Raw genomic sequence first — 12,052 nt, 5'->3', positions numbered from 1 at the left:
AAATACATACATCCATTGTCCTGAAGCGCTTATCCTCACGAGGGTCGCGGGTAGCCCGTCACCATTAAAAAAAAAAAAACATTTGGAAAGAATTTGCAGCATTTTGTCAAGGCTTTATGGTGGCTGGCTATGGAAGGTTAAAAGCAAAGGTTGGGGACCCCTGAGTGGGGCGGACAAAATTAAGTCAGAAAGGAAAAGATGAGCGTGGCTTTGACATTTCATCCTTGGATTTGTGTTATTTTTTGTCGCGATGAGCTAAATCTTGTAGTTTGACTTTTGTTAAAATTGTGTGCGTAGACCACATGAAAACATTTCTACGATAAATCACACTCGGCGTGCTAAAGCACAAAGAGACTGAACAGAGAAGGCTGCTGACATAGCAAAATAATATGTCTACTCCGGAAGTTATAACTTAAATATAAGTCAGAGGGAGTAACGCAATGCAGCTTCCTTTGATGTCTATTGTTATGCAAATGTTTGCAAATGTATATGCTAATGTATATGGGGTCTTCCTGTCTAGCGTCACATCCTGTCGTCGGACAGGAAGGCGCCATCTTGGCTTTAGGAAGTGATTCGTTCACTCTCGTGCACTGAAAAGATTCGTTCTTTTGAACGAATCGTTCACTCACGAGCCAACACTAGTTGCCACGGACACGACAAACTAACAAGCAACTCCCATTTCACCGACTGCACTTGAAACTTAACTTGTTAAAAATGTGTCAGTCTCTTGGTAGCCAGGGCTGTATAGAAAGTCTCCAGAAAGATCTCACCGACATTCAGTGTGCAATTGTGGACGTCTTTTCTGCAAACGGCCCGCTGCATGTTTATTCGTGGAAATTCCCGGACAAACTCGCCTGTAATGTAGATTTGGATCTGGAGCATTACAATTTTGTGAACGGAGAGGATGAATTTAACCAGCACGTCCATATTGTTCTGCTGGAATTAGTAATAGACAGGTAAGTAAATGTTTACAGCACGTTCAGATGTTTTTACAAATGTAACCTACAACAAAACCTATTCTTCTCATCAAACAAGACTACTGCTTCTTCTCCAAGCATCTGATGCTTACGTTGAAGAACTGAGCAGCAACAAGAGGAATCAACAAACTGATCAGAAAGGCTGCATGTCAATTGGACTTGTTGTTAAAAAATACTGGCGTGACTTACTTCAGTTTGCCAACATGAAGGTTGATGCATTTTTAAACTATCAGAATTGATCAAAATCTCCATGTATTTAATGTATTGTTTCTTTGTCTCCTTCAGATGTGCAAGGAAAGCGAGTTAGAAACAGTGATGTCCAGTTGTGATGATGATTTACCTTCAACGTGTGCACATGACATTTCACGTTCAGCAAGCACCATTTGTTTGCCAGCTTATGATGACCCCCTCAGTGACACTCACGTCCTCGCATGTAATCCCAAAATTGACACACACAATGTCGGATGCCAAACAAATGAATCACCCTCTGCTTTCTGCGGTGTGTGTCCTCAAGCACAGTCTGCTATCAGAAAAACAGGCCATGTGCTGGTAGAACTGCTTCAGGGTGAGGGATTGCCCTCTTCTTTACTCCCACTATTAGATACTGTGGGACAAATGGCAGTGGGTGATGTACCACAGTGGGCCAGTGAGCAGCTCAGAGATATGCGGCGACTGACAAAGCATATACAAGATGTGCGGGATACAGTCGAGCCTCTTAAAATGAAACTAACAGCAGCAGAAGCCGATCGAGAGAAAATTGGGGCCGAGATGGAACGTGCACAGAAAGACCTACAGGAAGAAGTAGAAAAACAGAAATCCATAAGTCTTCAGTTGGAAATGGCGTCACAGAAAGCACAAACAATCATGAAAGAAACTGAACATAGACTTTCAAAGGAGTATCAACAACTCAAGAGAGGTGAGTTGGCAACAACTCCTCTTACACACATGAATCAAATGATCACCTCATAAGCAAGCAAAATGGATTGTGTTTAATGTACGTAATTTACTTTCTGACAGAATATGAATCCCTGAAGAAGAGTTATTCTGATCTGATGGAAGAAGTAGCAACACAAAAAGATAGGCTGCAAGATCTTGGTCAGAACAATATCTAACCATGTTGTCAATTAAAATTGGACCCTTCTGTGGCAAACTTGCATGTTCTACAGTTGCTTGTGTGGGTTTTCTCTCTGTACTGTAGCATGTATGTGAGGTCAAATGAAAATTGATTTTAATTTGCCCATAGGTGTGAATGTCTTTGTGAATATTTATTTTCGACATTTCGATGGACTGAAGCTCATCTATGACCCCAAAGAAATCAATCAGTTTAAAAAAATAGAGGGAAGGATATGTATTTGAGAACGTATTTAACCATGTTACAGTCCATGGAGTGTGGTATTTATTTATTTTTTTAGAATGTGAAAGGAATAAATCGCTGGATAAACTGAAAACTCTGCACCTAAAGGAAGAGACATGTTCTAAACTTCAAGAAAGGATCGAGGAGTTTGAAAGTCAGCTCTGCGAGGCTCATCTACTTCTCGAAAAAGAGGAGGCCAAATATCACAGTGCATGTCTTCACCAGGAGGTAAGGCGGCTGTCTCACGTACCACTTTGGTTTGGTTTCCAGGACTTCAGAACAACGATAACTCAAATTGTTTTATTCGTGCCGCTCCCATTCTGGGAACAGTCAATGGAAAAAAAGCAAAAGTCTTTGCTACAGAGAGTGGAGGCTCTCGATGAAGAGTGTGAGGAGTTGCAGAAACAGTTGGGAGAGAGAGAGGAAAGAGAGCTTAACCTCCACAATCAGTTACAGCAGGTTTCACAGCAGAATGAAAATCTGCGCGCACAGCTCACATCACAACAGGTATTTTAATGATTCTCGACCTATTCCCTCAAATCTTGGCGAATAAAAACTCTTGAATCTTGAATCTTTCACCTATTTGTGCCACAAATTTTCAGTACTACCGTTATTTGGTATTCATTTCCTAACAGGATCATTGTTCAGAGCTACAGAGTGAGAAGCAGACACTACAGACACAAATAGAGCATTTCCAGGGCAGTGTGGCTGAGCTCAAGGAAAGTGTGAAATCGTTCAAAGACAAGGAGAGGTTGTTGGTGGCTTTCCCAGAACTCAGCCCCCTGGCGCATGCCCAACCAAAGAGTACACACTTTTGTCATTATTACGTCTGTATATGCAGGATGGGAAAACGGTTAATCATGAATATTCCTTTTTGTATTTTTTTGATTCTTGGAATCTTCTCAAGGTACGGGCAATGTGCTATTGGATATGGAGCAGCAGTTGCAGGCAAACTACATTCGCATTGGCGTGCTGGAGAAGGAGAACGCAAGCCTTCATGGCAGTCTTGTGAAGTTAAGGAAGGTAACCCAGCATAATGCTGTCAAAGTAGGACTAATACACTAAAACAAGAATGGCTTAGAATGCAGATACCCACCAAGAATGAACCATCCTATTTAGATTGCACTTTTACGCTTAATTGTGTTTAATTAATTAAAATTTCAATAACATGAATAAACCGAGCAAAATTAACTACTAGGACTGAACAATTCATTAAAAACTAAACCGGCATTGAGATGTTATAGAATGCAATTTTCAAATCAACTATCACAGCCTTCTCTCTCTCTCTCTCTCTCTCTCTCTCTCTCTCTCTCTCTCTCTCTCTCTCTCTCTCTCTCTCTCTCTCTCTCTCTCTCTCTCTCTCTCTCTCTCTCTCTCTCTCTCTCTCTCTCTCTCTCTCTCTCGTTTCTGGTTATTCTTGGTCCGTTCACATACAATTAGAAGGTTCATGTCTGTATTAGTGCCATGCCTTGTTGATGCGAATGGAAATCCGGTGTTCTAATGCTAGTTTGTTGTAATCCACAGAGCACACCTAATCAACAGGAAAGCTCCCCTCTGCAAATCAATAGCTCCTCTCCAGCCAGCCCACCAGTCAAACAAATGGACTACCTGACACAAATGCAGAGGAGTCCATTGTGAGTATAACTGATTTCAGTGATGTTTATAAACGATCAATCATATATTTTTCAGTTTCTGACATTGCTTTATTTCTTCATTCCAGCAGCAGGCAGAACTACAGGGCACCGTGGTTGGGAAACAGTGACAGAGGCGACAGACGTGGTTGCATGTCATCGAGGGCAGCAGATTGTCTGTCACCCTTATCATCCCCCAGCATTTTTATACAAGCCCTTCACCCCAACATCAGTTCCACCGGTGCTATAGCTCAGACACGAAACACACCCAAAACCTCAGCCTTACCTCAAAACAGGAGCTTAAAACAGAGGAAAAAATGAATCTTTGAATTTGGTTTGTATCAAGCGCTCCAGTGATTATTGAACATTTTGTAAATATTTGCCTGTAAAATCAAATCGAATCGTAAAAGGGTGTATTTTTTAAAAACTTATTTTATAACATAAATATGGTTGAACATCCACGCACTGGCATTTTAAATGCCTCTGATGTATATATATATATATGTGTATACATATATTCTTAATGAATTGAATAATTACTCACGTGTTTTCAAAGAGCTGAGCCTATAAATAACCAAACAACAGGAAAAGAAACTATAAAGGATATCCATTAATATCAAACATATCAGGAGTGTGTGGCTTGAATGCCACCGAATGTGCTCCAGATGTGCTTTGTTGTTTAATGATGGCACTGATTTTAAAAAGACAAATGAATCTCCATGACAGCAAAAGTACTCAGAGGTTTCATACTGTGTGGAATCACTGCAGTTGCTCTCTTTGACTGTTAAGTTATTTTGGTAATTTATTTAAGTAATCAGTGACAAAGATTAAAAATCCCTCATTTATTGCATAGTCAAGTAGATTTTCTATCAACGGGTCACATTTTCAAATGCCTGTATACAGACATTTTGCGCTCTATTCTGTCACATCCCCTCAGACAAATAGTTTAAGAGTGCTTCAAATGTTTATTACTTTTTTTGAACACCTGATTAATATGACGGGAAGTGTATCGTTGCAACACTAGTCGACCATGTATTGTTCCAATTACCTAAAGGACAGCTCATGACCTTTGGGTTAATCCCTGACATTGTCACAGCTATATAGTTGTGTCATCAGGCGTGTAATTCAAAGTCTTAAGCTTTTTCACTTGATGCCACAGGTCTGTGATTGAATCACAGTAATGAAGTCATTCAGATATTTTAATGAAAAGTGAGTCTTGAAATGTCAGTAGGAAAATCTCGTAAATAACACTGAATCTAAATCAAGGATCATTAATACAGTGGAAATTGTTGCAGCAAGTTGCTATATAGAAAGAAATTCTAGTTCCGGTCTGTGTACCTGTGTGTGTGTGTGTGTGTAGTTTTTGTTGTAATAATGTAAAAATTGACATCCCTGATATGTGTAAAAATAAATCATAAGACCTGGATTGAATATGTCAGAAACGGTACAAAATGTAGACATTTCCAAATACTGCTTCAAAACATTTATTTTCTATGCAATACGTGACGACACTTTCATACAGACAGAACCAAGAAATTGAGACTGTGACATGCAGGAAAATCATAATAGTAGTTAGGAAAATACTATCTGTGCACCCCAAGTCCCCCCTCACACACACAAAAAAAAGTATAGTTCCTTTATAAATAGTGTGCAAAAATTTTCGAATTCTCTGGGTCCTCACAACTTTTTCTAATGCTTCACCATTTACATTCTGTTCCGGGTCAGCATTTGGTTTTACACATTGTAATAATAAATCACAATGTGTATGATGTGGTATGCAATCTTATTTGAGAACAGAAAGAATTTTATACCTTTATATCTTTATTAACCACTTCATAAATCCATCATCTTGATTCACATGCGTAAGGCCATTGGTTTCCTAAGCAGATATGAAATGAAAATAAACATACATTAACATTAGATACTTGACAGTCTGCACAAGTGCAGACTGTGGGAATGTACAGATAGCCAACAGCATATTAGGTGATATGTTTATCTTCTGCAAGGTCAGACTGGTGACACCCCCAAATCTGGGAATAAGGAGGCCTTGCACAGATGAAACGCATTTAAAGATAACCGTAGTCTAGGGGAAAAAAAAATTCTGAAAGATTTGAACTTTGTGCTAAAATGTCTTGACTATAAGCTTTGACATTTATGTTTATGCTCTCGTGACATAGGAAAGGATTGCTGCTCAACAGTGCCTGAAGGGAAAAACTAATTGTGACACAAGAGAGAACGGGGTCATGAGATTCAGGAGATTAGATGAAGCAATGAACTCTTTCAGTTGGAAGCGCGTGTTCATATTTCCCATGCACAAAAAAATCACTGTCGCAGAAACACAAAACTTGAAAAAAACCCCACAATTGTTGAAAATAAATAATAAATAAGAACATAATACAGTGTAAGAAATGAAAAAGTGATAATCAATTACATTCAGGGCAGGGCAGTTGAGATGTACCATAATGAGAACTGTGCTAAGAGATCCACATTCTCTAAGTCTGTGACAGTGGAGGCTTGTGAAGAGGTTATGAAAAATAATAATTTAGAACAATCATTTCTCCGACGGACTGCAGAAAAATACAACACATACTGGAACTTCTGATTATGTTAACTAGGTGTCTAGACATTTTTGGTTTGCTGTTAAAGGTCCATTCGAAAATAACAAAGACAACCGTTTATCTAAACAAAGGCTGTCACAGGGAAAAAAAGCACCATACAGTATATAACTTTCAGCCTCTTGTGATTTTCCATATATTTGATGAGATATATTCGACTAAAAGGGTCTCAACTTTGTATTTGAGTATGACAAGAAATACAAATATCCTTCACAACAAGACAGAGGATGCATATCCTACCCTTTGGTGTGCTTATACTTGCAGAGTGATGCGTACAGAAAGCAAAGAAGCCAGTCTGCAGTGTAAAAAGCAACAATGAGGATAAAGAAGACATCAGAAACCAGGCAGGTGTGATCATTAGATTCGGTCACACATCATCTTCTTCCAGCAAACTCCTCAGTTGTCAACGTCGGGTTAACGCATGGCGCTGAGGTATCCGCTTGTTCGGGCTGGATAGACTCCACGGTTTCTACCAGGCTACCGCTGGGGAGCACAACATACCGGGCAGCCATGTCTTTGGGCTGCAGCTCTCTCAATCCCTCTTTACTGTGCCGAATTCCATAGCTAAAATACACTAAGAGACCTACAGAGACACAGCATGAACATTTCAAATCAGAAGAGGAGGTAAAAAAAAAATGGAGGAAGCGGTGGATTACTGTACACAAAAAAGGTGTTGAGTTGAGTGTTGGCCAAATAGAAATAATCGTTACATTTGTTGACAAAATATGGGTCTTTTTTTTTTTGAGGGGGGTTAAATAACATTTGTTGACAAAAATAAAAGTCGCTTATTGTCAATTGGAAAAAAAGATGGAGGGGGTAATTTAGATCAGGAAGTTTCATTTTAGGGACATATTAGGGACAAGCGGCGGATAAAACTAGTGCACGCTGTGAAAATTAGCAAGTGTATTCTAACAAATTTAAACCCTGAGAACTGTGCTCACCAGAGTACTGACAAGTTCAGAAAATTTGGGGCACCAAGAATCTGTTTACATCATGAAAGTTTGAAGATCTGTTAAACGTGAATGGTGAAGCACTTGGGGATAGTTTTAGCTAGTGTCGTAGTTCAGTGTATGTGAAATAGGGCTATATCTGGCTGACAAGAAAATAGAATATTTTATGACAAAAATAATTTAAGCATTATTTAGAATGCCAGTTAGAATTCTGACCTGAAGACTACTGAAAAATAAATAAATAAATAGCATCCTCTTACCTACAGCAATCCAGATAGTGAACCTAATCCAGGTTAGGGGACTGAGCTTCATCATAAGGAATACATTAATGAGAATACTGACGCCTGGAGTAAGTGGAACCAGAGGTACCTACAAAAAAAAAAAAAAAAAAAACACACACACACGCAACTTAGTCAAGACATACATTGCTTTTGAAAAATAAAGCTAACATTAACCGAAAAATGAGGTTGCTTATTAAGAGTAAAGTTAAAAATTCTTACTCTGACAGTCACATGGTATGAAAGAAGAGAGACTACTTGCAAAAAAGAAAAAGAAAACACTGCTTAAATTAGTCGATTAGTGAGCCATGGGCAAGGAACTGATAGGACAAAAACTGCAAAGCCTAAACTGTCAAAAGCTAAAGGCCTCATGTCCGTCTAAATGATACCTGACACGATAAAGAAAAAAAAGGGAGCGCACAGTGACATTTTGAGACACCCTGGATTGACAAAATACAAACAGCATGGAGGTGTGCCTTGATTGTGTTTGATTACTCAAAGCGCTTACCTGGAATGTTTTGGTGTTTGCTTGTGGCTCATGAAGCCATATGACTGCCAGGCAGAGAACATAAGCGAGACTAAAAATCACCAGCAGGATGATATAGCACCATCTTGGAAGTTGCAGCTCCGTGACGCCAAATACAAGTACGCCACAAAAGGAAACTGAGGTCACTAACACACCCAGTACACAGATGGCCACCGCCTCCCCTGGCTCGCAGTTGCCCAGCAGCCGGCCCAGGTATGGTTCCCAAAAGGCCTTCAGCTGCCCCACACCCCTGCGCTCTCTCGTCTTCTGCCTCTCCACCAGCTGGAGCTTGTCAGAGAAGGATTCATACTGTTTCAGCTCGCCACTGTCCTCTGATATGTTCTGGCATTCTGAGGGCGCAGGGGAAGGTTCAGCGGTTAGAGTTGGAGATGTGGATGAAGTTTCTTTGGAGCGTTTCTTCTCGGGCTGGAAGCGGAGCACGATAACGCTGGCTGCTACAAAGGTGTAGGCTAGGAGGGTTCCAATAGACAAGAACTGAACCAAAGCCTCCAGATCGAAGATGAGAGCCAGGATGGCCATGAGGACGCCAAAAACCAGAATAGCATTGACGGGGACTTTGGTGACAGGATTGACACGTGCAAAAAATTTAAAGAACAACCCATCTTCTGCCATGGCGTACACAATCCGAGGGAGGGAGAAAAGATTACAGAGCAGCACGGTGTTCATGGCTGGAGGAAAGAAGAGAGACCCATTAGTAAAGCATTACAAAAGAACACAGCGGAACCTCCAAAGTAGAATGGCTTGACTGATGTAAAAAGTGATACATCTCCGTCCTGGTTCTAGTTGTGCCAAAGTATCAAAATTGCAGCAAGCAAGATTTACAGCATGCTACAACCTTCATAAACAAATAGTGAGAGCAAAACTGCCTCTTTTCTTACAGAAAAAATGGTGCCTAAAGGGTAACAGTGCTTTCACATTATCATTTTGACGACTGTGTTTTTTTTTTTTATAGATTCCTTTGGCAAAATTGTATTATAAATTCAAACATATTGGAGGTTGACTCTTTGAGGTTCCACTGTATTCGTGTGCACACTCATTATCTCTGTTACGTGAACCACAGGTTTCACACTCACCACAGATGGAACCCACTGCCACAATAATTCCAGCCCAGCTGTAACCCCGGCGGAAAAATGCATCTGCCAGAGCCGAGTTGGGGTCCAGCGTATGCCAGGGAACTATTAATGTAAGCACCGTGGACACCAGGATGTAGGCCGTTGCTGCCAGTCCAAGCGAAATTGCTGTGGCGATGGGAATAGCCTTTTGTGGATTCTTGGCCTCCTCACTTGAGGAAGCGATCACATCAAAACCTACAAATGCGTAGAAGCATGTGGCTGAGCCTGCCAAAATTCCAGACCATCCAAAAGGTGAAAACCCTCCTTCCTTCTGGCTCCAGTTTGCTGGTTCCGCCAACATAAATCCAAAGATTAGGATAAAAACTACAACACACATACTGATAGTGGAAAAGATATGATTAAGGTAGGAGGACACTTGAACTCCGAAGGAAATAAAAAGTGAGGCAACCAATAGAATCCCGGCTGCAAGTATGTCAGGGTAGTGGGCAAGGAAGGGCACGTCCCATCGCATTATGTGACTTTCGGTAAAGTTCTGGATGGCGTGGTTAAAAATCGAGTCCAAATAGCCACTCCATGCCCGTGCCACAGCAGCACCACCAATCATATTCTCCAGGATCACATTCCAACCAATCAGAAAAGCCCAGACCTCTCCCACAGAGACATAGGTAAACATGTATGCAGATCCTGTTTTGGGAATGCGTGCTCCAAATTCTGCGTAGCAAAAAGCGGCTAACAAAGAGGCAAAACCTGCAAAAACGAAGGACAGAATGACAGCAGGCCCGACCATGTCTTTGGCCACTGTGCCTGTCAGGACGTACAGGCCAGAGCCCACCATGCCGCCCACACCCAACAGAGTCAAGTCCAGGGTGGAGAGGCAACGTTTCAGTGACGTGGCCATCATGTCGTCATCGAGTGTCTTCAGTCGGTTCAGCCTCTGACAAAGGCGCACGGCTGGTGTGCAGCCTTGCTGACAAGTAGCCATAGTTACCGAGTTGGTTGGGCCAATGAGGCGGGAAAATTGAGGGAAGCGTTACACTTGATCCATGACAGTCACAAGGAGTTCACCTGGAAGACATAGCGCAAGCCCAATCAAAAGCATGTTGACTGATTTTGCCCCTTCCCAATCCAGGACACTAAACGCCTGACTGCCTTATGTTTGATAAGAGTGTCCAATTGTTGCTTCATTGTAATAATGATAATGATAATAATAATAAAAGTAATAATGAATACGAGTGAGAATAAAAGCGTTCTATTCTTATGGTTTAAGCATCAGAAAGCTAGGGCTAGATACAACCTTGCGAGGAAAAAAAGCACGTGTTTTTAGTTCATACAATTGACATACCCATGTTTAAACAGGCTGACAATAAAAAGGAGCCCAGGAGTGAGGGAGAGCAACAAAATGTTATTGCTATTTCTGCATTCTTATATACAAATAACCCTTCAGTTAAAAAAAAAAGCTGAACAAATATTTGGCTTTTTTTTTTTTTTTGCTGGGGAGGTTAATGGAACGGTTCGCAAAACCAGTTAGCACGCTCAGACGTGTAAAGTTACATTACCAAATTATAATACTGAAACCTCGTGAAAACAATTTCAATAGCATAATGTTGTAGCCTAAATTAAACATGTGTGGTGGATACCGATGACAAAGGAGGCCACGTCATCTCATTGCATATAAACAGATCCTATAATAAATATACTTTCGCATATATTCTGACCATTAAGTGCAACTGTTCAACCTGATTCCATACGCATCCGGCTAGTGCGGGGAGAAATTGCTCCTCATAATGCATCGAGCGACAACAGGATAATTACGTAATGTGCTTCACTTTCAAACGCCAACAAGCCATTTGTCATCACCACGACCAAGATGCTACATCGGCGCACCTATCCATGACTAAGCGTAGAACAAAAACGCTGTTTTGATGGAAAATTAATAATTCATAACAAGATGGAGACGGACGCAAAGCGGATTGCTTATGGTGTATAGCTTACTCTGAGATGAAAATGAGCTGTCCTGCAATTCGTAAGACACCGCCTACTTTTGATAGCAGTTTCAAACAAAAAGTGGGAATGAATTGAAAAATATAATGATAAAAACGTGTTTACCGTGTTCGATTTTCCCAATCCGCCCGCAGGTGTCAGATTCTGTGGGAGGTTGCAGGAGTGGTGCGCCCAATGATGGGGAAGAAAGCTGAACGTGGAAGACTACCATCCTGAGGCACGCCTTAAAGGGCCAGTCACCGCCCAAGCGAGGGGGGCGGCATTAAAAAAAAAAGACGCAGGTTGTTTATTCAAAGTGAACAAATACAAGCGATTTAGAGTCGAGAGGCGCTAGAATAAAAATACAACAACCCAAATGCATGGGTTGGACATTAAGATACAGTAGATTATTGAGTTCCTGGTAATTTCACCTCAATCTGATACACAATTTAACAGGTTTTGCCTTTCGTTTGACTTTTTTTTTTTTTACTGACAGCTGCCAGGTAGGCTGTACCGCTCAGGTGTCCAGTTACATTCATTATTCAAGCAAATAGCAACATCTACATTTTAGATCAACATAGAAGCTAGACTAGAGTGATGTCTATGGCTGGGGTAAAATGCAGTTGATATGCTGAGAAAAAAAGATG

General features: G+C 40.8%; 2 protein-coding genes across 3 annotated transcripts; one reads left to right on the top strand and one right to left on the bottom strand.

Annotated features, from left to right (window-relative positions):
* The first annotated feature begins 625 nt into the window (after positions 1-625).
* Positions 626-5,388, top strand: ccdc157 (coiled-coil domain containing 157). Its single transcript, XM_061278936.1, has 10 exons — positions 626-956; positions 1,036-1,186; positions 1,263-1,893; positions 1,995-2,072; positions 2,390-2,559; positions 2,662-2,838; positions 2,967-3,135; positions 3,239-3,354; positions 3,856-3,965; positions 4,052-5,388. The coding sequence occupies exons 1-10, from the start codon at positions 715-717 to the stop codon at positions 4,281-4,283; spliced, it is 2,076 nt and encodes a 691-aa protein (XP_061134920.1). The 5' UTR covers positions 626-714; the 3' UTR covers positions 4,284-5,388.
* A 47-nt stretch (positions 5,389-5,435) lies between these two features.
* slc7a4 (solute carrier family 7 member 4) lies at positions 5,436-11,668 on the bottom strand. 2 transcript variants are annotated; one of them, XM_061278937.1, is made up of 5 exons: positions 11,532-11,668; positions 9,426-10,490; positions 8,314-9,020; positions 7,788-7,896; positions 5,436-7,160 (listed from the first exon to the last, which is right to left on the bottom strand). In XM_061278937.1, exons 2-5 carry the CDS (start codon positions 10,405-10,407, stop codon positions 6,952-6,954), a joined length of 2,007 nt encoding a protein of 668 aa, XP_061134921.1. In that variant the 5' UTR covers positions 10,408-10,490; positions 11,532-11,668; the 3' UTR covers positions 5,436-6,951. The 2 variants fall into 2 exon arrangements, with proteins under 2 accessions (XP_061134921.1, XP_061134922.1); XM_061278938.1 differs by having other exon boundaries at positions 11,418-11,532.
* Positions 11,669-12,052: the final 384 nt, after the last annotated feature.

This window comes from Syngnathus typhle, linkage group LG5 (genome assembly GCF_033458585.1).
Source record: "Syngnathus typhle isolate RoL2023-S1 ecotype Sweden linkage group LG5, RoL_Styp_1.0, whole genome shotgun sequence".
Taxonomy (NCBI): Eukaryota; Metazoa; Chordata; class Actinopteri; order Syngnathiformes; family Syngnathidae; genus Syngnathus; species Syngnathus typhle.
This window is presented reverse-complemented; position numbering and strand designations above follow the sequence as displayed.